We start from the raw sequence: 27,280 nt of genomic DNA on the forward strand, positions 1-27,280 counted from the left end.
TGTCGAAATTAACTTCTGAATGCTGTACAAAACCAACCAACAAACAAACAAAGATAGCCAAAAAAAAAGTCTTAAAAGGAACAGAGTCAATCCCGTCTTGTTAAAGTCTGTGGTTCTACCAAAGTCTTACCAAACAGTGCAAGAGGCTCTCTGGTTCTCCTTACATTTACTTAACAAGGCAATTATGAAGTATGTACAAATGCATAGAGATTGTATTCAAGCAATATATTTTATCACAAGAAGATGCATAGAGTATCCAGCATATAGCACAGGTTAGTGTCACCAAAAGATTATTCATGCTTCCAGACACAGCAAACACAAGTCAGTAAATATGCTTGTACACCAGTGTAAAAAGTAGGAAGTAAAGTAGTGACTTCACTCTCAAATCATGTAGAAAAATAGTTTGACTTTTCATAACAGTGTTTAAAATAACTTGTCTTTGGACACACCAATTTAAATGAAGATGTGACACCGAAATGCACAAGTCAGTTGTTCGCCACAGTTGTATGAACATTTGATCAGACAAAAAAATCTCACTGTGCAGATATGTAGAAGAAAATATCCTAAAATACAACATTCATTGTTGTAACTTTTCTTTCACATTTTGTGCATTTAATGAGTTAGTTAATTGTCTGATAAGGGAGATAAACATTAATGGGCTGCAACTAATGATTTCGTTTAATTGATTAACCTGCCACTTTATACATTAGTAAATTTACTCTTTAGTCAATAAAATGTTAAAGATTCAAATTGCAGTTCCCCATAGCTTAAAGTGACATTTCCAAACTGATTGTTTTGTTTGGTTCAAGAACCAAGTTGACACAAAATAATGTTTCACAATATCAAAACAAAGTCACAGTAAAACATTTTAGTCTGATGTCACAGCTACTGTATACTGAATCAAAACATAATACATGTTTTTTGTTGTTGCTGCTATTCTGAATTACTGTAAACTGAGCATCTTTTGATATTGGACTGATGGTCAGACAAATCTATTGGCTGCTGTGATCATGACAAATTAAAAAAGTAACCTTAGTGGATACTGAAATTATATATGAAATTATTATCGTGAACACTAGACTAGAGCGAGTCATGAGTGTTCTGATGCAGTTTAACCTTGACCACTGTTTGTGCCAAAACACGTATGGAGCCGTAAGACTTAGGATAAAACATACAAAAAATTTTATCTTACAAGAGCTAAAATAAGAAAGAACTAGATGTGTGCATGTGGGACAGGGTAAATCTTTAAAAAATGCAATATGAGGAGAAACATTGACTACAAAGAAGACATAACCTGCCCTGCCCATTAGTGCATTATAAGGTGAGAAGCATAATTCCATGCATCAACCTGGAGTAGAAACAACAGTCACTAGTGTATATAGGAATCTCTGTGCCACTGTCGAGCATCTCTGTCTCTATCTCTATCTCTACCTCGATCCCTATCCCTGTCCCTTTCCCTGTCCTTATGTCTTTCTCTATCCCTATCCCTGTCTCTATCTCTGTCTCTATCTCTGTCTCTTTCTCTTTCCCTGTCTCTGTCCCTGTCTCTCTCCCGGTCTCTGCCTGGGTAGTGGTGGTAGCTGTGATGGTTGTGTGCAGTATAGTGATCCGTTGTGTGGTGTGTCCGTGGTGGAATATGCTGGTGATGTCTGTGCTGCCGGTTGCGTTCATTGTGCTCCTGTTCGTAGTCCTCCCCAACATATGGCTGGATGTTTCCACGATGATGTTGGTGGTGGTGGTGGTGATGGTGTTGGTGGTTACTGTTGTGATGATGGTGGTTATGAACCCGGAAGTTACAGTAAATCTCCTCCTCGTCCTCCTTTAGGACATCGTCCACCTCGCCATCCCTCTCCTCGGGCATGTACCTTCGAGGAGGCCTTGAGGCGTAATCCCTGCTCGACTGTATTTCCATGCCACCTGAAGTCTGGCTGTGCTGGACGTGGCTGTGGTGCTCCGTCCGCCGGTGGTGGTGGTGATGGTGATGGTGGTGGGTGTGCTGGGGTCTTTTTGGCTCAGTCTTCAGGAGCCGCTCTTCCTCCTCTCTCTGGCCCTCCTCAGCGGTCTGCTCCTGAGCCGGGACTGAAGGGGGCTCATGGTCTAGATGGTTCTCCCGTGAGCCTTTCCTCTTAGGGGCACCTGACTTCTTGCTTTTCTGCTCATCCTAGGAAAAAAAGAAAGAAAAAACATAGTGTTTTCTGACTAAATATAACCATTATATCACAGATTATACATCTTACAAATTTAGGCCAGGAAAAGCTTATGGACAGATCTTTATGAAAGTTCTTTTTGTATTATAAATTATAGAACTTGAAATGGTAATTGGGGCAAAAAAGTTAAAAATATGACTTTTAGACGAAATATTCTCATGAATTAAAAGATAATTGTGATTACATTAGTATAACTGGATCACTGGTTTAAAATGGTCATTCATGATGGAAACCATCATTTTATCTTAGAATAATATTTATCTTCTTATATCTAATGATCTGGTCAAAACTGTCGCTGTAATTGACAGATATCTTATTTTTGCATGTAGTGGAGGGTGGAGAGCTTAAATCCTCCATTACATTACAGGTCACGACTGTTTAATAAGTATTGCAAAGATCTGTGAGACATTTATTTTGATGTTTGACTTTTATTTTCTTTGTCAGTATTTTGTCCTCAAAAAACTATTTTCAGTTTGGTGAATAAAGACAAAGTTTCCACATTTACTGTAAAAACTACAACTTAGTATATGCACAAAGGTAGAAATGGTGCTGTTTTATTTAAAGCTCAATCGTTGAAACTGTATAGATGTGCGCAAGCATGAGCCTGATTTCCATAGTCAACACTCCTTTTTTAAATCATTTACATATTAAACTGTTTGCACCACAAATATTTATTTTAATCAGTTAGGACAATGGTAAAAAAGAAATGCAACTTCACCAAATGTTAAGAGATTCATCAAAGAAGAGAAGAAAAGTACATGTGTTTTAATTGATAGCCTTAGCTTGGGATAATTAACTTAATTAAATAAAAGTAGGTCAGCCTATCAATCCAACTATTGCCTTTTGTTTGTATCTACTACAGTATTAGTCTATCTTCATATAGTCTGTGTTATTTCTGTTTTCTGTCATTTTCCCAGGAAGTTTCACAGCACTATTAAGTTGTTTCTACATAGATTACACTATAGTCATGATAAACATGGTACTAACTACTCATCTCCACTGCTACACGGGAGTGACAATAGAGTCTGAAAATATCTCACTCACCAGAGGTAAGCCTATCTCATTTCTTCAACTTTCCAGTGAAGTACGATGAGAGGAAATGAAATGAAAGTGTTAGATGAATTCTGATGAGATTATTCACAGTTCAAACATTTATTTTCCACACTCAGCTGTCTTTCTAATACATGAGATGAATGGGATGAGATTAGATGAAAGGAAGACTTTACATCTGTTTTTTCTTTGTAGTTTTTCTCTGTACTTGTTTGTGTTTTAAGTACCGGTATTACTGTAGGACTGACAGGCAGTGTATTCTCAGCCAGCTGGGCCACCACTGCGTTGGCAGGCTCCATCTCTGGCGGATGAGTGGCTCTCCAATAGGACTCCAGGTAATCAGCAATGTGCTCACAGGCATCCGATAGCTGGTTTTCATCTAAGATGACATCAAACATTTCCTACAGGAAATGGAAAAATTCAATTGAAAAGTGTGTAACAGTCAGGAGACAAGGGCAAATCTGTGGTTATTTTTGAGAATCACAAATAAGGTCTAAATGATGTTTCAACGGCACACCAAAATCGTCAGATATGTTGTTGTTGGGCCCTCAGCAGTGCCACTGGAAATAACACATGTAGTATATATTCATGCACTAAAGTAGTCACAATTCTGCCAACTTTTCTCATCTGCCACTAGATGGCACTCACTGGTGGACATTGAGCAAGCTTGTCTGCTGCCACAAGCTGAACATTGAGATGTTTGGTCTGAGACTTCCCCCTGGTCTTGATCAGTCTTGTCAACACCTGTTTGTCAGGAATCAAGAGAAGGAGGAGAATAAAAGAGGAAGTGAAAAAAGGGACTTGCATTTTAAAGTTTCTCTTTATTATTAGTTCAAAATATTAAACGAACTGAAATAGTCCAAAGTTCACGTTTAGAAAAATCATGTCTCATCGGATTCCACAGTCTTTTCCGGTGAAGCTTACTTTTGGTGAGGAGATCTTTACATAGACAAGAATTGGAGCTAGGGAGGTCTTGGACACCTGCATAGGGTGGTTGACGGTGTCTGCGTCTAAAATGACCAACTGCAGACTGCGGGCGAGCTCAAAGATACGCTCCACCTCCCCTTGGATCTGAGCTGCAACACCAGAAAGCAAAAGCAAGACTTTAACATCTAAAATCCAGGAAAGTTACTCTGTGCATGATTAAACATTTTAACATGTACAACAATAACGCATCTTAAATATAACTTGTTTTTAGGTTCCGGATGTGTATCAAGACATACCAGTGACTTATCAAGACTGTATCAAGACAATACTTTTATATATTTTATGGGGAGTCATTCAGGCTTGATAATGTACAAAAAATAAATGTCAATATTAGTTTTAAGCACATCTCACTGTCACGTGCAAAACCACAGACACTCTAGGATATGTGCTTATTTGTAATTATTGTCATCTTTTCTCTGCTATACCATTTCTAATATAGAAAACAAAAGGTACGCACACTCACTTCACAAAACACATCAGCAGATTAAAAACTGTGTTTATGAAAAACATGCCATGCTTAATAAAACTTCTTTTAAAGGTTATTTGTTTTCATTTCTGTGGCAGCACGGTGGTTAGCACTGTTGCCGCACAGCAAGAAGGTCCTGAGTTCAATTCCAACATCAGGCCGGGGTCTTTCTGTGTGGAGTTTGCATGTTCTCCCCGTGTTTGCGTGGGTTCCCTCCGGGTACTCCGGCTTCCTCCCACCGTCCAAAGACATGCAGCTTGTGGGGATAGGTTAATTGGAAAATCCAAATTGCCACTAGGCGTGAATGTGCGAGTGAATGTGAGTGTGAATGGTTGTCTGTCCCTGTGTGTTGGCCCTGCGACAGACTGGCGACCTGTCCAGGGTGTACCCTGCCTCTCGCCCTATGACAGCTGGGATAGGCTCCAGCGCCCCCCACGACCCTGAAAAGGATAAGCGGAAGCGAATGGATGGATGGATGGATGTTTTCATTTTCTTGGTGAGCTAATCCACGCGGTGAGTAAGACTTGTTACACTCATGTATTTAAAGACTGGCCACGAGAGGGAGCGTGAAGCAGGGCATACAGAAAATGTGGCTGCTTCTGTCCTTAATGAGTTATAGTGTTCACAAATAACAGTGAAGCACATGCATATCTCTCAACCCAGCAAACTGAGAAACTTAATAACAGTCGATTTCAATTTTAATGACAGTGAAGTCCACAAGTCAATGGCTGTATACATACAGAGTGTTAAAAAAGTGGCAGCTGAGACAGATGTGATGAGGTAATGATAGGAGAAGGAAAGTGGAGCATTCAAAAACACAAGGACTACCAGTGCTTTCAGTCAATACATACCGGCAGCATCTGGGATGAGACAGCAATGGGAAAGACAAGAGTAGAGAAAACCAAACAAATTTTTATCACGCTTCTGTCTGATACCAAATATTTACTCTTCTAGGAAAAGGCGAGATTTGCACTATCCTAGTGCACAGTGTCACTGGGACAAAGACATCAAATCCACAGTAAGTTTCCAGTCAATATATAACCATAACTGACAGACAACAGACTGCTTTACGCAGATCTGATGTCAGTGTTCTCATCTGAGTTTCTGTCATATTTAACTATTCATTTCAAACTCTTTGTCTTCATGGCAATGGATAAATTATTCTCTCACATTATGAATTTGGAATAATCTTTGGACCATATATAAAAGCAAACTCTGTGAGCATGAGCCACACTGTGTTAATGGGGTAAAGCAAGCATCATATCAAACCTGGGTCAGACAGTATTGGTTTCCTATTTTATCCTAATTAGGTTTCCAAAAGTTTTTTGCCACCAGAGACCAAAAAAGTGAGTCCCAGAACGCTTAAACAATTAAAGAAGTGTAGTCAGACCACTGTCGTTTGAAATGATTGATTCATTACAGCAGCAGACAGTTAAAGGTTGATGTCCATGCTCTGAGCTCATAGGGATGCTTCTTTATCACTATGTGTTTCACATTAGAGTGATAAGTTAACATGCCCTGGAGCCAGAAGGTGGATGCTGGGGTGGTGGAGGGGTTGAACTTGCGTGCAGGGAAGCCATAACACTGACATGTCAGAGGAAGAGATGCTAAATTTGGACATTGTGTTTTCATATATGATGCATTTTGAGTGGCTGTCATGATTTTCTCCATCTGTTTTTGTAATTGATTTATTTTATTATTGCTACTACTGCTTCAGTTGTCTTTATGCTGTGAATGTCAACCAGGGAAGCTGTTCTGGAGATGACAGACGGCATACCTAAATTGGAGCGGGTGTTGGAGCGATCCATTAAGGCCTTTTTGCCAGGGTTGTTGAGGATGGATCGTTTTGCCAGTGAGATATCTGCTGTTACCCGCGTAATAGTAATTCTGGAGCAGAGACAAAATAACAATCATGATTACACAGTTATGATTTTTGTTGTTTTATTTTATTTTGGGGTTGTTGTTTTTTTTTTCAAATAAATTATGTGATAGATTATGTGAAGAATTAAATCAGAACTTACCTGCCTTCAAATCGATGTTTTAAAAAGTCAAATAGTGCTTTTTGCATCATATCTGTTACCTGCAAGAGGGAAACAAATAAAGTTACTCCAAATTCAACAAATAATACTAGAGTTTTATATTTCTTCAAAAGTCAAATTAAGCTCACCTCTAAGCCCTTCAGTGATGGTCCCATTAGAACCACAGGGCGCATTGTAGGCACTACATCATACATAGCCACCTGCTCCCCCTGTAGCAAAAAATAATAATTAACAAAAATCCCCCAAAGTTAGATTTTTGCTTATGAAACAAGAGCTACATGAGGAACCACTATACCCATCATCTAAAGGCTAAAATTATCTTATTTTTATGAACAACCTCAAAGTTTGATGATGCATGATGATCACAAGCTCAATTTTGGCTGTACTCAAATGCTTAAACATATAAAGAAGAATAACTTATTAACATGTTATTAATACCACTTTGAGCATTAGATTTTGTTCTCACTTTTTAGCTGGTCATATGAGATAGCAACTTAGAAATTCATGAACTATTTTTTTGGCCCGTAATATACCAAGGTGATCTAAATGCAAGTCAAAAGTTCAGTTGGCCAGTGTCACGGTCCTGGATCGGTGACCCAGTGTTTTGAGTTTTGTACTTTTACTTTTGATTTTATCATGGATTATGACTGTTTGTGTTTTGGTTTCTGTCCTAGTATTTCTAGCTCCCTGGTTCTGTAGTACTTCCTGAGTTCTAATTCTTAGTTTTTGTTGTTTGGTTTCCTGGTGTTAACTCTGTGCCCTTCTGTCCTACATTTCAGGTCTCGATGTTCTGCCTCCCCAGTCTCTGTTAAGTTTACGTGTCTAGAGTTCAGTTTTACTTTGAAGGTCTGTGTCTCATGTCAGTGTTTCTAGTTTTGCTTCCCTTTGGTCTCGTCATGTCTCATTTCTCCCAGCTGTGCTCTCCTCCTGTGTCTCATTCCCCTCATTATTCCCCAGTGTATTTAAGCCCTGTGTTTCTCTGTGTCAGTGTCGTGTTGTCCCTCATGCTGTGTGTTTCCTTGTGTGCCGCTTGATGAAGTTTATATTTTCCAGCTTAGTTTAGTCCTGTATTATTTCCGTGTGTCAGCAATAAAGCTGAATTTTGAGTTATTCCCACGTGTTGGGAGTTCTGCATTTTGGGTCCTCTTCCTGCCTGTACACAGCTGAATCATGACAGCCAGTTTTACTGACACTGTCAGTCCAATGGACAACACACATATCCTTGCTTTAGTCTGAAAGTTAGAGCAACATTTGTAAAATGGTACACAAGACAAAACCAAAGCTTCTGCATTCAAGAATTCACTGTATGCAGTGAAAATATGAATAAGATAAAATCAGTTGTTGTGTTTCTAGAAAGCAGTGTTCTTTATAATGAGGATCGATGGGCTGAAACAGATGTAAACAGAGTGTAAACACTTTCGTCACTTACCGGCTTCTTTTTCACCTGCTGATTGGCTGCTTGTGCAGAATGACAAAATCGCACACGTTCCACAGTTATTATGAATAAAAAAGCAAACATATTTATTGTTACTCCCTTGTATGCACATACTGACCTTGTGATGGAGGCGTATATTTCTTCGAGTTCATATCTTGAGCTACCTGAGATGCAGCTTTGCTAAAATGAGAGGAAATCTCTGATTTAGTTTAAGTCTGCAACAACCAAACGCTGATTTTACCACACTCTGAATTTCAGTGCTTTAGTAATGATAAAAATAGACCACCATGTTTCTACGCAATGAAGGATTTTGGTGCTTAGAGACTGTGTGTCTATTTATAGCATAAGACACAAATATATGAAGCTTAGAGGGCAAATTCCTCAAAGTGGTTCAGCGCAGTTTCCACCAAAGCAACATTTTTAAGATTCTTTAGATGTGTTACAGTCTAACTGTGTCAATCAATGAGCTTTTGCCTTCTGGTGAGGGGGGTGGGGGTGCAACCTTTTGAAGTAACAAAAGGAAAATATAGTCATCTCCGTTATAATTTACTACCACACATGATGACATGAAACAAACTTAAGTTAAACAACATAAAATACATAAAATAACTAATGTCATTCATACATGAACACACTAAATTACTAAAAAGTAAGCTGGGAAAGTGTATGATACAAGTTTTAAGTCAAAATGTTATTTGCATATCACTACAGCAAACTTGTTTACCAGTCTGGTTGATAATTTTTTTAAATTGAAAACTTATTATTCCACACCAGTAAAAAGACTTTAGAATTGTCTTTTTGTTTTTTAAAAAAGGTCCGCTACCGAGCCACCACCCGCAGACAGGCTGATATCACAACCTTTCCTGTTTTTTTTTCGTCTTTGTGCCAAAAGTATCAGTGTATACACATTCGAACCAACACTGTTTCCTCAAAGTCTCTCTGCTCCAGCAATTTTATTTATTTGTGGTCAATTTAAAACACAACTTTTGCATTGAAATTCCTGCATAAAAACCCTCATGAAGGAAATGAAAGAGCATCACGATGTACATACTTGGCTAATGCCTTGGCAGCTTTCCTCGCTTGGACTTCTCTTCGGATAAGAATGGTTTCCAGATTGACTGGACTGGGGACGAAGCCCACCACACCATCCTCCTTCACCGGCCGTCCGATCCACCAGTCATTGTTAAACTTCTGCTCATTCAGAAGAAAAAAAGAAGAGCGGACATTTAAAGATTGATGTTCTCATGTGACATTATTTTTATCTGATGATGTTAATGGTCCAATTTAGCAACTGTAGCTTTGCATTTTATGTTATCTGTCTCTAAAGATTAACCCAAATCTTAATTAACAGGTGTCAAGCTTTGGTAAATGGCCTGTATTTGTATAGCGCTTTTCTAGTCCCTAAGGACCCCAAAGCGCTTTACACAACCTGTCATCCACCCATTCACACACACTGGTGATGGCAAGCTACAATGTAGCCACAGCCACCCTGGGGCGCACTGACAGAGGCGAGGCTGCCGGACACTGGCGCCACCGGGCCCTCTGACCACCACCAGTAGGCAACGGGTGAAGTGTCTTGCCCAAGGACACAACGACCGAGACTGTCCAAGCCGGGGCTCGAACCGGCAACCTTCCGATTACAAGGCGAACTCCCAACTCTTGAGCCACGATCGCCCCATAGCTTTATCAGCTAAACCACAGCACATTTCAAAATGTGCGAAAAGAAGAAGAATGCACCAAAAGTACGCCACTATCTGGACAATTTGGGATGTTGTGTTGCTTCTCCTCTTTGGATTTCTTTTCCGTCTCTTGGGTTACATTCCATCAGTTTGCTGTCATTTTGCTTCTCATTTTAAAATCCGTCTGGTTCTGCCCTGTCAGTTAGGTCCTTTTAACAACCCCCATTTGTACTGTTTGTAATTTTGCATGATATGTGTATTTGTGTTTGTTTCAAACCTCTTTGATATGTAGGAAGTCCCTGGCCTCAAAAGTGACAGCCTGGCCTGGTACAGGGACGTTGTCATCGTCTGCTGGCGTGTAAGAGAAGTTGCATCGTACAGCAAATGCCACAGGCTTGTACTGGGAATACAAGGCAGGAGTTATGATTACTAATAAATCATATTATATACAATACAATCTACATCAGGGTAAGAGAGTAACCTTGTGTATTCCATTTTACAAAAGCTAAAAGCTAAACTTTTATAAATATGACATTTAATGAATTAGGTCAGTAATAATAGGTAAGTAAAAAAATAGTAGGTTAAAGTTAAAAATACAACCATTAGTCAAGAAAAGAGAGTTACTGTGATAATACCACAAGCTGTAACGTACGACCAAACAAGTCACTGATCTTTTATCCTTGTATTAATATTCAATCCTATTTTACTGTATGTGAAGTTGCACATAATTGTGATTCCTCAGTTCAGTAAGGAATAACTAACTATTAGAGAATTTCAGAATGTTGACTTCATTCCAGTGTTTTAACATCATTAGATCATAACATTTATCAATTTTTTCTCCCTTTTCTACATTTTTTTTAATTAAGGGGTGTGGCTAAACTGCATAACTGTGTCAAGTACAATTGGCTGTGTTGCCAGCATTTTGTGTACATACACAAATATGTGGCCTGATGCACATATAAATCAACCTTTTGACAGATGTTAGGAAAACAAGTATAAGTTTAATGTGAAGTGCTATATTTTAGAAATATAGCTTAGACACAAATTCTGGAAGATTCTGCATTTCAGCTGTATAAGACGAAGCTACTGATGATTAAATTCCTGTTGTCTGACTGTCATAGGACACGATAATGTTTTGTTTGATTTTTCTTCCACCAAAGGGATATGTTTAATTTATGCTTAGGAAAAATGACCTGTTGCTGTTTCTTCTTTGTTGCACTGTAACTACTGTATGGTTCCTCCTGACCGAAGGTTGGTGTTGTAATCCAATCAGAATCAAATGTCAGTGGCTTGTCATTCAAGCTGCTAATTACTCCACTTTGGAAAGATTAGAGACTGTGGGAGAGGCTGCAGGGTCAGCAGGTGACAGGTCGGGTGTCTTTGCTGCCTTAATTACAAAGCAACAGTGGGAGCACATTAAATCTGTGGGGGAGGATTTAATTTAATATACAACACATCAGCAGGGTCTGCTTAAAGGGCAAAAGAGAGGAAGTCTGCTATCAACTGGGGCTTTAAAAAAATCACATCTCTAATGACCTTAATTGTGATTATGCCCCAAAAGGAAAACCTCGCAGATTGTATGTATGTAAGCCAGACTTAAAAATGATAACCATATGATATTACATTCATAGTATAATACCAGCAGGTTCAATCGTTTTACCTCATCTTGACTATCTACATATTGTGTTTATTATATACACACTGCAGAAAAATGTTGTTCCACTTATGGAACGCCAGGACTGCCATAATGAATTAATTAAATACACCATTAAATAATTAATTAAATGTGGCAATAATTAATTAAAATTGGAATTAATTAATTAAATAAATAGTTATGACACATGTAATTAATTAATTATTGACACATTTAATAAATTATTTATGTGTTTCACATTTTAATTAATTATTGCCACATTTAATTAATTATTTAATGGTGTATTTAATTAATTCATTATGGCAGTCCTGGCGTTCCATATCCACTGTTGTTCTGATGGCAAAGTAATTAATCACATATCAAATTTAAATGTTGTTGCATTACAATATAGTTTGTGTCAGTTAAATTGGTTATTTTGCTATCTTGCTAGAAAGCATATGGCTGAATATGAAAGTATTGTAATTTATGTGAAGCAATAATCAATATCCTTGGTCATCATCCTTCTCCTGGCAGTGAGCACATAAAGGAACGACAAGGATGAAGACTGTGATGACTCATTTCAGTAGAAGAATATTGCTTCGCTAATCCAATGTCCTGATGTGTGTGTTTCATGTCTGTGATGTAATCATGTCCTTGAGAGCAGCCTCTCTCAAAAATGAGTCTGTAAGAGCCACAGTGGGTCAGATCAGGTGATACATGATGCAACAGAGCAAAAGTACCTTTGCTTTCTCCAGCTGCACCTGGGCGTTTCTTTCCTCAACGACATCTGTGTCCTTATGCTCTCCCTGCAGGAGATACAAAGGAGGAGCAATTAGTTTGATCAATTCACTGTAAATAAGACAAGAGAGGAATGCTGCAGAAGGAGGACAAGAAATTACATATTTTCTGCTGCAGTCATTTCAAGGGTGGTTACATAGTGGAGGACATATGAGACATTTAAAATGTATTTAAATCAATGCAGCAGCAGCAGCAGCAGCAGGGTTACAGTCCAAGCATGGTTCAAATTCCAAAAACACTGGATTCAAAATAAAGACCTTAGAATAATAGAGAGGAAAGCCCACCAATCAGATATGAGCAAACATGTTGCAGCAGTGGAAAGGAAAACATTCATATTTTAAAATTCAATCCAGTAATGCAACTCAGCAGCGTCATTAGTTAGCCATACTCTTTCTGACGAACAAACAGCATAATTGACATGTCGCACTTTATTTTTTAAAGTTTCTCTGTCCTAGTCAAAGTCGAATCTATTCAAGTCATGTAGGGTGTTCCAAAAAAACGAGAGCTGCAGTTGTTCAGCAAACGAGAGCCAAAAAGGAATCGTTAAACAGCAGAGTTTTAGCAAGAGAAAAAACTAATGTCATAATGAAAGTAACAGGAAAACCCTTATGGAATTTAACCAAACAAAAGAAAACTACAGTAAATAAAATATTGCCTCACAATAAACTGTCCCTTCCTATACTTTTGCCTTCTCAACTGCATGGACTCTATCAGTTACACGGGTAAACAACATAACATAAACGACATAATATGTTATATATTATTTTTACAGAATTTCAGCAACAGAAAAACATTCTCTTATTCTACCTTACTTGTCTTGTGTCCCAGTTGCTCTTGGGTCAGTCCTATCAATGCAAATATGGATTTATTACTAACGACTAACAGCTGATTCCCAGGAAACACAGATGCAAAAGAGAAACTGATCATGTGATCAATAATTGCAATAATTAAACAACTTATCAATTAGTTTTCAAGAAACTTTTGCATGTAATTCTGCAAAAATGTAGCAGCAAACTCCCCCAGGGACACCCAGGTTTATGCACCATGTGTCCCTAAGATTAGATTGTCCTCTCAAAGACATGGTAATTAACGCTCTCAGTGTCATAGCCAGGAGGTGGCAAAGCCCATCGCGTCAATCTGGCACTCATGATACGCACTCGCATCCCAGAGTCGCAAATCAGGTCTGTTGTTGAAGACAGTCTGCTCTGCCTGATGCATTTAGATCATGCGCCCTTGGTGGGTCAAAGTCAATATTCTCAAATCTAATCTGAAATTGGTGGTGCACAAAGTGATTTTTGTATTAGGTCCCTACCAATGATATAAAACATTAAAATTAGTTTGCAAATGTTTGCTCTGCTTCATTTAGATGCTCTTTGACTTGTTAACACATTGAAAATCATACACAGCTAAATGGTGAAGTAATAAATAAGCTCAATTATGGCAAGCCCAATTTTTACTCTTTAAGTGTGCGTGTGTGTGTGGGGGGGGGGGGGGGGGGGGGGGAGAGATATGTGTGTATTCACATCATTTATGTTAATGAGAGTCTGGGGAGTGAGTTGGAGGGTGGGGTGGGCTGCTTTTAACTATGTAAAGCACTTTGTGCTACATTTTTTGTATGAAAAGTGCTTTATAGATAAAGATTGATTGATTGATTGATTGAATCCACACCCCACTCCTAGCTAAAGTGTTTTTTCTGCAAAAAACTGGAATTGCAACTCCTCGTCTTCCAAAGTGAAATGGAGAGTTGCTTTTGCTTGCCCGCTGCCCACCCTGAGCAATGCACCCCACAGTGTTTCCACTTGATCACAGTAAAGGGAACAATTACATTCTCCAGCAAACATTGCAGTCAGCTGCAATACCTGCCTCCTCGAAAATCTAAGAAAATGTCGACATATTTTAAACATTTAACATGAAGACTTCTACAATCCACTAGTTTATGGCTGTTCATATGATTAAGACTTTTTTTTTAAGTAATTGAGAATATAGGCGGCTCACTGTGCAAACCCAAAGAACCTTTTTTTTCTGGCACACCTTTACTCTACCACCTGCTCCCCCTCTCCATGTTATTCTAAATGAGTGCACACTGACACTACTGAAACACTTATGATGATGGATTATGCACCATGTCATTACCATAGGCCAATTTTTACTTCTGACCTATCTTCAACTCCAAAATGGCTTAGCTTTAAAATGAAATTGAAAGAGAATAGCAGGGACTGCAACGAGGAAGGAAAGCATGAGGCGTGAGGGAAGCGACTGAGAGCGCTACAGTGCTACAAGAAGAAAACAAAGTAAAAGAAAAATATCTTCAGAGAGAAAACAAAAGCACATTCAGTGGTGGCACAAATGTGCACATATTTGCTCATTGGAAGGGGGGACACACACACGACTAATACTCGAGAAACAACAAAAGTATTGATCAAAGAATCACAAGGACATAACGTATCAACGTACTAGATTGCTGGTAATTACACATTACAGTTATGAAAAGCTGGTGGATGCAGTAGAGACAATGTCAAAACAGAAAATTGAAAATCAGAGAGAAGGAGGAAGTAAATCTCCCTGGGGCACAATTATGCCCAGGCAAGGATTTTTGTTTACCCATGCCTGGCAAAGACATCTGGTCGCACAGCACCCAGCTCTCCTGTGAGCCAGTGTCACCCAGCCAATAGTACAAAACGCCCCCGCTGAATTATTAAGCAACACTGAACTACTGCTGATGACTTTACGAGAATGAGTTGAGCTCTCCAAGAGAAAGGAAGCAAAAATCAATTATATATATATATATATATATATATATATATATATATATATATATATATATATATATATATATAATTTTGAAAGAGATTGTAATTAATATCGCAAGTTAAGTAACCTTTTACTTTACAGTTCTGATTCACATATTTATTTAAGAGTTTTACATATGTGGGGAAGATCTTAATGGACATGTCTGTGGTCTGGCATAACAGTTACAGTGTGTGATTCTAGACTCTATTGCAGATGAAGACTGTGCCTGGTTTACTTTATTCACTGTGTTGCTGCATTGAAGCCATGTAGATAACTGTACCTGCTTGAACTGAAACATTTTCTCATTGTGTCTCATAATTATTGGATTATTCTCTCAGATTTCCCAACCTGTGCATAATCTGGCCCCGGCCTCTGAAATGTGAAGATCTGATCTTTTTCTTTGAGATAAATTACATTTAACTAAATGTTTAAAAAAAAGGCTTTTGTTTCATTGTGTTATTGTGATTTTAAAGATGTGATCAATTCAGAAAATAAATCTTCACATTAATAGATAATCATTAGTTCATTAGTTGTTACAGTCCTTTCTCTTTTGATATTAAATTGAATCAGCTGAGTTAAAAGAAACTGCATCTTTGTTGACCAATAATACCCAGACTTCCCTGCACAGTATTTTCTCTCTATCACTAAACTTTTCTCTTATATAGGTACTCCAAGTTGATTTTTCATTCCACTCTTTCAAAGTCTTTACCCTTAACTGATCCCTTCATCATTTCATTAAACCCCCTTCTTTCTTCTCTTTTGTCCTTCTCTCTCTCCCTGTTGGAGAATCTTTTTAGACCATTACTGTGATTACGTGGCTTAGAAGGTGGGCAAAGGAAGGTAGAGGGCAAGGATGACGTGAAAAAAAGGAATAAAGGCACGCTCTCTCATGTGCTACCTGAAGGTGACTCCTATTCTGCTGAAAAGTGTTTACACAGCTCTTTCAGCACACGCCAGGAGAGTGCATTAGGAAAGGAGCATCTGATTGGGGAGATGGACTCCATCCCCAAACCTAAATAATCAGAACCATCGAGTCACCAGGAGCCAGCTGGCTGCCCTGGAGTTCAGATGCTAATCCAACATCAGTGTAAAACATCAGCATGAAAGACAGGAAGCAGAAGTTAGTTAAACTAAAGATGCTTTTTGGATGAAGATAACTTTTTTATAGTTATTTTAACTGCTGAAAGGATGAAAGAAGTATCACCCTTTTAATATATTTAAAGAGCAGCAAAAGATTTGAATTCTACCATTTAGAGCTCAGTTTTTAGGGTATCTTTTGGCTTCTTTTAGCATAAATATATAGTGTTTGGGCTAGACATTAATATGTTAATTGGACAAACATGAGTGCACTAACACTAGTAAAATTCTAGCCCCCTAAACAGCAGAAAAGGACACATCTTAAATGGATTTATGTGATGGAGTACCCATTGTCAGCTCTAATACCACTTCAGAAGACAAGCAATTTACAGGACAAAACCCAGAGAAGTAAAACATAGTTATTTAGGAAGGTAAGGATATAGTTAATCCTATAGTGATTTGTTCAAAGCATTCATATTCATATGGGGAAACTTTTTTTTGGTTGATCTCTGGTTGTGTGAGTATGGAGATTTGCTACTACCTCCTGTACCCTCCCATGCATTCTTGGATACTCCTCGGGTACTGCTGTGATCTCACTCGTCACAAAAAAGACATCTAAGGCTAGGAGTTTCCACTTCAATGAACAAGACCAAGGTGAACAAATCTGTGGTGCCTTCATCCCTGTGGCAGTTAACTACTATAATAAGAGCCTTAAGTTTGAGAAGAGAGCTCAAACACTTGGCAGTTTATTATAGGACTGTGACTCCAGCATCATTCACTGACATACCACACAATGCAAATGAAAATTATGACAGCAGGGCTGAAAAAATGACAGTATGGTAATGATAACAGAGTTTTAAAACCACCCTGTGTATCTCATGTGTGATGGTGAATTGGTTGTTGCTCTGTCCACAGCTGAATAATCACAGGAGAAAGGCATCAGTGCAAACTCTGCATAAAAGCCCCCAAGGACAATACTGAGAAGAGATTCAGCATGCCCACAACTCCCAGTTCCCTGAAACTGCATACAGCAAAAACCATCAGGACTTTTACATTCTCAGGCAGTGCCACAGTAATTCTTTTCACTCACAGCTCACTTAGACAGCAGGCTTTGATATATTACTTTAATCCAGCTTTTAAGAAAGTAATGATACAATTCTACTGTTGACATGAATCCAAATTTGAATTTAAGTCAGAACCACAAAAGACCATCTTGAGCTGGGCAAAAATCAGTGGTGATAGCAATGAGTCTACAGACCACATTTTGGGTACTTGTAAAGCTTCAAGCATGTTTTTTGAAAAATTGTGATGCTGCTGTGTCGGTAAAATCATACAGAAAACAAAATATAGGTGAGTCACAAATAAAAACAAAAACTAAAAACTAAACAAAAAGCAATGTGTTGGACCTTTTAACCCGCCTCTGAGCCATTGCTTTTAGTTAAAGGATGGCTTTGCCCATCTTTCAGCTTTCACGAGATACTGAGCAAAGTGTAACTATTCATAGGAACCACAGACAGTTTTTATTTCATGCTACACTATAGTGTGGGCTTACATTAAGAAGTAAGCTGTTGCTCCTATATGCAGCCACAAGAGCTTCAGTGCGATTTGGCATTGGCTCTTCAAGTCTCTGGAATTCTGCTGGAGGGAGAAACACAATTCTCCATCCATCCATTCACTTCCGCTTATCCTTTTCAGGGTCGTGGGGGGCGCTGGAGCCTATCCCAGCTGTCATAGGGCGAGAGGCAGGGTACACCCTGGACAGGTCGCCAGTCTGTCGCAAGGCTAACACACAGGGACAAACAACCATTCGCACTCACATTCATACCTAGTGACAATTTGGGTTATCCAATTAACCTATCCCCACAAGCTGCATGTCTTTGGACGGTGGGAGGAAGCCGGAGTACCCGGAGGGAACCCACGCAGACACGGGGAGAACATGCAAACTCCACACAGAAAGACCCCGGCCGGATGTTGGAATTGAACTCAGGACCTTCTTGCTGTGCGGCAACAGTGCTAACCACCGTGCCACCGTGCTGCCCGAAACACAATTCTTCCTAAAGCTATTTCCTTTTTAATGTTTGTGGTGCAGACATGTCAGTCCAAACTCTTGCACGGGTTTTTAACTAGGTTGAGATTTGATGACTGTGATGGCATTAATACAATTTATTGTATTCCTACTCAATAAACTGTTCCACAGCTCCGCAGTGCAGTGGCTTACACATTTTCACACGAGGGAAGATCCCCAGGAAGAGATTGAATCCCTTGCGAGTTGCTTTAGGAAAGTAAAAATCTGCCCAATCATAAATGGTGGACCCCTGCCTGGTCGCTTGGATCTCCGACTACCTCACCGACAGACCACAGTACGTCAGGCTGAAGGACATCACGTCTGACACAGTGGTCAGCAGCACAGGAGCACCACAGGGAACTGTGCTGTCCCCTCTTCTCTTCACCCTGTACACCTCTGACTTCTGCTACAACTCTGAATTATGCCATATTCAGAAGTTTGCAGATGACACGGCCATCATGGGGTGTATCTGGGATGATCAGGAAGAGGAGTACAGAAGTCTGGTGAGGAACTTTGTCGCATGGAGTCACACAAACCACCTGCAACTCAACACCTCAAAGACTAAGGAACTGGTTGTGGACTTCGGGAGGTCCAGAGAAGGTCCACTGCCGGTTCAGATAGAGGGGGAGGAGGTGGAGGTGGTCAACAAGTACAAGTACCTCGGGCTGTGGGTGGACAATAAACTGGACTGGTCATGCAACACAGAGCACCTGTATAAAAAAGCCCAAAGCCGACTGTACTTCCTCAGGAGGCTGAGGTCTTTTAACATCTGCAGGAAGCTCCTGAGGATGTTTTACCAGTCGGTGGTTGCTGGAGTACTTTTCTATGCTGTGGTGTGCTGGGGGAGCAGCACAGCAAAGAGGGACTCATCCAGGCTGGAGAAACTGATCAGGAGGGCTAGCTCTGTGGTCGGCATGAAGCTGGACACTCTGGTGACAGTGGCAGAGAAAAGGACACTAAAGAAACTGCTGGACATTATGAACAATGCTGGGCATCCTCTGCACACGGCCATAAACAATCAGAAGAGTCTGTTCAGTGACAGGTTGCTTCTCCCCAAGACAAGAACTAACAGACTTAAAAACTCCTTTGTCCCACACGCCATCAAACTGTTTAACTCCTCTCTGGAGGGGAGAGGGAGGGGAAACAGGAGGACAAAGGAGGGAACAACTAAGCTGTAGTGCCTCTGCACCTCACTGTACAATACCTTGTGCAATACTTTTTGTAAATAGTCAACAGTGCAATAGACTCAATACTTGAAATGTGCAATTCACTTGTATTTTTATTTTTTATTCCTATTTATTCTATTTATCCCCTTTGTATATTTTATTTATATTTGTCTCTGTATTTATATATGTGTGTGTGTGTGTGTGTGTGTGTGTGTGTGTGTGTGTGTGTGTGTGTGTGTGTGTGTGTGTGTGTGTGTGTGTGTATATATATATATATATATAACAATTCTGTAACTGTAACTTCGGTCGTTGCTGTGCTTTTTTTGGAAATCGAATTTCCCAGAGGAACCCACCCGAGGGATTAATAAAGTTCTATCTTATCTTATCTTATCTTATCTTAAATGTGGGAGCTTCCTGCTATAGGTGACGCCTTGTAAATAAGAGAGAGGCTTAAAGTCACTTTATACAAACCACTCAGTGTGCTATGGATGACATCATCCAGGAAGAGACTATTCGACGTTCCAAATTATTATGCAAATTGTGTTTAAGTGTCATAAAGATTAAATAAGTTGTTTTTCAATTAAACTCATGGATGGAATTGTGTCTCAGGACTCTTTTTATCACTGAAATCAATCTCGGACACCTATGATCATTTGTTTGCCAGGTGAGCCCAATTAAAGGAAAAACTACTAAAGAAGGATGTTCCACATTGTTAAGCAGACCACCATTTTCAAGCAAAATAGGAAGGAAAAATGATCTTTCTGCTGCTGAAAAGCGTGAAATAGTTGAATACCTTGGACACCTAATGAAAACCTTAGATATATCACCAAAATTTAGGCGTGATCACCATAATGTAAGAGATTTGTGGCCCATAAAGGCACAATGAGGAAGGTTTCTGCCAGACAAATACATCAGATTAAGCAGCAAACACATATTTGAAGCTGCTGGTGCCTCTGGAGACCTGCGAACATCAAAGTGTAGGATCCTCCAGAGACTTGCAGTTGTGCATAAACCTTCTATTCGGCCACCCCTAACCAATGCTCACAAGCAGAAATGGCTGCAGTGGGCCCAGAACTACATGAAGACTAAGTTCCAAACAGTCTTGGTCACTGATGAGTGCAGTGCAACCCTGGATGGTCCAGATGGATGCAGTGGTGGATGGTTGGTGGACGGCCACCATGTTACAACAAGGCTGCGTCGTCAGCAAGGAGGTGGTGGAGTCATGTTTTGGGTTGGAATCAGAGGGAGAGAGCTGGTCGGCCCCTTTAGGGTCCCTGAAGGTGTGAAAATGACCTCTGCAAAGTATGTGGAGTTTCTGACTGATCACTTTCTTCAATCCTGTTGAGAACCTTTGGAGCATCCTCAAGCAAAAAAATTTGAGGATGGGAGGCAGTTCACATCCAAACAGCAGCTCTGGGAGGCTATTCTGACATCCTGCAAGACATTCAAGTAGAAACTTTCCAAAAACTTACAAGTTCCATGGATGCAAGAATTGTAAAACTGCTATCAAATAAGGGGTCCTATGTTAATATGTAACTTGACCTGTTAAGATGTTTTTGATTGAAATAGCTTTTGGTGTCAGTGAAATTGATCTACTAATGCTGCAAATTCAACAAAGGATCATTTTCAATTCTCTACAGCCTATAAAATCTTTTGAAACTCTGTGTGCGTAACAATTTGGAACAGTGCATTTTAAGTTTTTTATTTTTGAAAAACATACTGTTTTCATTGGGAGTTTTGTTTAGTAACATTTGAATTATACCCTATTGGTCGATGACTCGAAAATTATGCCGACTGTCATTTGAATCGACTATTTAGGAAAAACAGAGAAAAATATCATTTGCATAATAATTTGGAACGCCGTGTATTGCAGATCAGACAGGATGAGGCTGATCTTACTTCAGTTCAGGATTTCAGGATTTATATAGTACGAATTCACAATAACAGTCATCTCAAGGTATTTGCAGCAATCCTTACATCTACAGAGACAAATGGATTAGAAGAAGGTATTGCTTCTACAGACAGCACCATCAGATACCCCAAAGAGGTCAATGGTTCTGTTTTTGATTTTGATTTGTCACCTGCCTAAAGCACCTGCCAAAATACATTAAAACATAGCGAAAGTAGAGTGAAAGTTGCCACCACAAACGATGTTGCACACACCCAACTGCTGACACACACAGATAAACATATTGCCATCCCACTTCTAGTACCCTTTACTCATTACTCAATGGAGGGACCTGCACTCATCTTCACATTTGGCCTTCATTTTGGCCTCAGCTATAAAAGTGCCATGGCTCTACGGGTGCAGTGTGGTTAGTTTGACAAAATCTGTCAGAGAGGCATATAAATACCTGACTGACATGCTCTAAACTGCCTATGTAGACACTGTTGCTGCAGAAGGTATCTCAAGGACCATATTTTTCCATGACAATAGCAGCCTTACTGTTGCAGCACTTGGAAATATCTTTCTACTGCAGCTGTTTAAAGTAGATGTGCTGGTTTTGGCTCAGAAAGCATGAGTGTAGAGTCTGTTGGTGAGTTTGACGTTTTTATCTTGTATGAGTCAATGATTTTTTTTTTCATGAACAAGATCAAAGATGTAATATCTTTACTCATATCACACTTTTGATCTGTGCATACATGCTGGGATGGTTATTAAAAGCTTGCTGCTGAATAGAGAGCCATGCATCAAAAAGGACCCAAACATAGGCCTCTTCCCCTTCATTACAGTTTATTGTTATCTGCAGAGCAGGTCAGTGATCTAATTGTGACTAATTTCCTGTCGGACCACCAATGAGGCGCTGGCAACAAGCCCAGGTGTGGTGAAACATTTGTCAATTTTTGCCAATAAATATTTCCTCATATTTTTTTCTGTAGGTGAGGAATAATGGAACTCAGCTCTCTTACACCCATCTTCTTCTGCTGTTCATTTTTTACTTTGACATCCTATTCTGTATATTGTGATGATTTCTTTGCTACTGTATCGCTTGGTCATTAACAGCCAGTTCATTTGCATGCAGTGAGCGTTCTGATCCTGTTTTCTCCAAGCCCTGTCTAATCAGCTGCTTTGCATCATCTGTCTGAAGGAGACTGGCTCCATGCCCTCTCCCTGATGCTACCATAGAGCAGATACGGCCGGGCTGGCACAGCTATCTTTACTTTGGCACGGATCTCCGTCTGTGGAGTTTAAGGCTGCATCACATCTCTTTAGATCTCAAATTATAGATCAAAAGAGGCAGTAAATCAGTACCACGGTAAATGTATTTTAATTCATATATAGTTTGTTAATGTGGGCTTTATCATTATTATGGCTGCTGATATTGCCAGTAAAAATAAAGGGTAAAAAAAGGTTGCTGTTGCTGCAGTGAAAAATGTAGAAACTGTAGAAATTAGATTATTAGTAACTTAATGGCTCCTCCAATTCAGACAGATGTAGACAAAATCTGATGGCTGATACATGATCACATATTTAAGGGCCCATACTGAGCAAAGAGGAATAACAACCAGCAACATTCCAGCTTGTCAGGAGCTGAAATGTCCTAACCACGTGGCCAATGGATCATCCATAGTTTGAATACTAATGCTATATTAGTTGTAAGTGGGTTTTGAGAGAGTAGGCTTAATTTTCATGTTACAAGAGAAATGAGTTTTACATACTGTAGCAGACCAGTCCCCATCCTTAGCACACAAGAGGATACAGCATATTTGTTAGAATGAGAGGGTGGTGCAGTGGTGGGGTGGGCATCCTCTGCCTGTCTCCCACTGTTCAAATGAAATTTTAAACTGGCTGCAGATGTGGATGTGAGAGTGAATTGTTGTTTGTCTCTTTATTTGAGCCCTCTGACGGACTGGTGACCTGCGCCCCGCCTGTTGCCTATGAGAGCTGGGATAGCCTCCAGCCCCTGTGACTCTGAATTGGATAAATGGAGGGAAATGGATGGACATCTGTTAGATAAAGCTCTTCACCACCGTCATCTAAATTTCTGAAACTTTTAAAGGCACACTCAAGTTTCTGGCAACACGTGGTGGCAACAGCTTTTTTAATGCAAGCCCACAACTTAACCATACTTCTAGAAATTCTGTTAGGACATAATTTCTAGAAACCAGAAGAATAGGAGCATGATTTTTTAATTTCCTGGAGAATCTGTTAAAAGAGGGTAAAAAAAAAAAAGGATTCACACGCAAAAAATTTATAAATTAGATTCCAACTGACATTGGATTTTTTAAGATATCTGATGTGTGGAGAAAACCCAATATAGAATAGAATAGACATATTCTTTATTTTCCCTCACTGAAGGAAATTCAAGTGTTGCAGCAGCAAAGTGACAGGCAGATTGAGCGGGCGGATTCACACAAAAGTAAAGAATATAATAATAAAAAAATCTGAAATAACAAACAGTACAGTAAGTATGGGATATGTCATGCTTCTAATTTTTTGCGTAGTTATTCTTTGGTTCTGCTAAGATCAGCTGGTAGCTGTGAAGAGTCAAACACATTTCATGAACAACAAAGTTGCAGAGCGCCCTCTGGTGGACAATCTATGTAATGCCAACACTCACTGTTGAAGGGTGTTTCAAGATCATTTATCAGTCATTACTAATGATGACACAAATAGATCGATATGACCAATAGTATGAGCCCACTAACAAATTGTTCAGGCTCTAGTATAAAGTGCTGAAAGAGTCTTGAATCACTGGACAACAAATAAACATAGGGAACTTATAGTAGTAGTCAGTGCCATCAACATGTCATGCTGAGAGAAGGAAAAAGGCCAACAAAGAAGAAATATCACTGAACAGTTTAAGATGGGCTTGCAGTTTCGTATGGAAGATTTTGGGATTACCCCTAAACTCCCTGCTTTATTAGCAATGTTCCAAACTACATTTAATGGCAGGATTTCATTTCATTCATGTATTCTTTTTTTTCTGATTTCATCACCCTGCAGTGTCTAATTACAGTTTGTAATTGCAACTAAAGAAATTAACAAACATTATTTGATTAATTTTTTTTTTAAACGTATGAAGAAGAACAGGTCGCTGCTCTGCTATGCCTGGGCATGAAATTAGAAGTCATCCTGCAAGAAACACATTGTAGCTGCTTAAATCTGTGGGAAACATTAAAACATACTGCAGAAAAAATACTCTTGGAGTGATTTAGAAAAGGTGGCATTACAACAGTTCTGATTCCACTGCTTGCAATACTCTTAACTCTATCAGCACTGTGTGCAGCACATGTAGCAGAGCATGCATCACAGCTGGACCACAGTTGTGTCCTAATATTAAGCTGCTAACCGGTTTGTGAAGCTCCTCTACCACCAACACATCAATATCAAATTTCTTTTCCTCAAAAATCTGTGTCTGTATCATCCTCATTAATCCAATATTGGTTAGTCTTTAAAGAGTAACATCTCATCACTCCGTCTCATCACTTTGCAGTTAATGATTACTCATTCATCAAGAAGTACAAAAAGACAAAAAAGATATTTGCTCATATTGAGTGTGTGTGTGTGTGTGTGTGGGGGGGGTTATAAGCATAAGACGCAATGTGTATTTGGATCCTTTTCTATCTCTGTCTCTCTCTCTCTTTGGGTCATGATTGTCTTTGAGTAAGGAGATTAAGATAGCATGCGTCAATCCAGGATTTAGAGGCAGAGAGACAAATGCAAACTCCTCACAGACAGCCAACACTGCAGCTTCGACTGGATGTGCTCAAGTGCTCCCTGACAGTCATCAGATATACATAAAATAGAAGCATTTGTTGTATCTATATCACTTAAATCCTGGCTTGCCGGGCCCCCGTAATAGATACATTTCATCTATAGTTCACAGAAATCTCTCTGCTCTTCTGCTCTGCACAACGCTGTGATGCAACGTGATTAGAACTGGCGTGCCGAGAGGTGTGCGCATGTGTGGGGATTATAAAATATCATTTTGCCAGCCACTGGTGTTCTGATCATTTCTCACTTAGTTATTGCACAAGTACTGAGCAACCACTATCACTGGAACGTCACTCTATGAGCACAAAAACCTGACATCAAGCTAAACACAAAATAAAATAAATATAGAGTCGTTTTTGTTTTATTTTTAAACTGCAAAAAGTTTGATGCAAACAATAACATTTTAAATTTGGAAACAGCCCCAATTTCACAGGAAACAGGTTTACTGATACTTCTGGAACTTTCCACACAGCTCCACATCTTATTACTCCCCTTCCTGCCTGGAAGGAGAGCAGGTATCAGCATGTAATGCCCCAGTAACAACTACTAAGAGGCTTTTCCTATTCTAAGTAACAAGCAGTGGGCCAGCACTAACTAGCACTGCAATCCAAGAGAGTAGGCCAGCCAAAGTCTTCCTGCGATGTGTTAGTATTACATCTCCAAAAAAGGAGAAAAATATCAGCTTTGTTAAACCAAGAAGCGTATGTCCAAACACTTCCTCCTGTTCTAAAGGTATCCATGAACCTTTGAAGGTATATTTCCAATTATTTTGGCCACTACAGCTAGCGTGTTAAACTATACTTCATTTTACATATTCTGCAGCTACAGAGGAACATTAGTATTTGAAGTAATGTTTCTAGCCACCATGCAAATGGTATTCACTTTCCTATAGCCATTTTTGTTTTCCGGCAACTACTGTCTCTCACACTCCCTGCCCACTCTGTTTCTCTAACTTTGTGTTTTGTTAGGTAGTAGCACAGTTTAAAACAAAAAGGAAAAGCTGTATGTCACAAAAACAATGAACCTAAAGACCAAAATATAGAAGAAATTCTTATAGTTGCTTCTGGAAATGTGACAGACAATACTGGCACTGTATTTTGTAATATGAGATATTAGAAAATAAATAAACAGAGACCAATATGACTAATGATTAAACGTATATTAAACGAATACCCCCTAACATCGTTAATTAATGTTACATCACCCTCAAGCTGTTTAAAAGACTGAGAAGTGGGTGCCTCACTCTGTGAAGTTTACCTGAATACTGCAAACTGGAGCTTGGTTTCATAACTAAAACAAAACAATGCATGGACTGCACAGCATGTGCAAGAAACACAAAACCATGCTGCTGATGGCGTGCTCTACAGCTACAACACGTGAAGTGAAAAGAAAGCCAAACAGGTGCAGCACATAGTTTGGGGTTTAATACCACATGCCACAAAGTTCACCGCGAGTACAAGAGTCATAAATGAGAGGAAAAAGCTCGAGAAGAGATTTAATCCATTCGATTTTCACAGACTATTGGTTATGCAACCCTATCTGAAGTCTGTTTTTCAGCTGGACATATGACATGATACAAGCATGCGGATATGCATCTCTATCTGCCCTGCGCGCTGTTACATAGCGAGTGCAACGATGTGGAAAGGCCTCACACAAGGATTAACGCCCAGTGCAACAGATGGCGTATTCTCCAACCCTTCCTGTTCAGCACACGCGCACGCGCACAGATATGCACGAAAAAGAAATATCTGAAATGTTACCTTCTTTTTGGGCGGCATGGCAGTTAAAGGTGTCCTGTAGCGCTATTCCAAGGCTGTAACGACCACTTCAAATCACCATTCACCTGGCTCCAGTAAACAAATGGGCAAGGATGCCATGAGAGTGGTTCTCCCTCCACTCAGGTGGATAACTCCAAAGATGCTCTTCAGTGCAACAGATACGCGTGTTCCCTGCGCGCCAGTTTGAGCGTGAGGATGCAATTTCTTCTCAGAACCGCGACGCCGAGGACACCACCGGAGACTGCGAGAGTTGCGTGAAGGGTTTCACTTAAGTCGCTGATGTGAGTTGAGTGTAGTTGCCCCTTCCCGAGTCCTGTGGGTATTAAAGGCTTATTTCTCCGTGCGGCATCTGTTACGCGGCACACCGCTCACTCTGACCTCGGGCACCAAA

General features: G+C 39.6%; 1 protein-coding gene across 1 annotated transcript; it reads right to left on the reverse strand.

The window, feature by feature from the left end:
* Positions 1 to 27,280, reverse strand: cacnb2b (calcium channel, voltage-dependent, beta 2b). The gene is made up of 13 exons (XM_085389771.1): positions 26,872 to 27,280; positions 12,237 to 12,302; positions 10,141 to 10,263; positions 9,236 to 9,375; positions 8,303 to 8,364; positions 8,179 to 8,204; positions 6,878 to 6,958; positions 6,732 to 6,790; positions 6,488 to 6,597; positions 4,182 to 4,333; positions 3,906 to 4,001; positions 3,485 to 3,658; positions 1 to 2,161 (listed from the first exon to the last, which is right to left on the reverse strand). The coding sequence occupies exons 1-13, from the start codon at positions 26,887 to 26,889 to the stop codon at positions 1,370 to 1,372; spliced, it is 1,899 nt and encodes a 632-aa protein (XP_085245897.1). The 5' UTR covers positions 26,890 to 27,280; the 3' UTR covers positions 1 to 1,369.

Source organism: Rhamphochromis longiceps, linkage group LG18, assembly GCF_057381845.1.
Source record: "Rhamphochromis longiceps isolate RC_006_pf linkage group LG18, R_longiceps_female_GT1.1, whole genome shotgun sequence".
NCBI lineage: Eukaryota > Metazoa > Chordata > Actinopteri > Cichliformes > Cichlidae > Rhamphochromis > Rhamphochromis longiceps.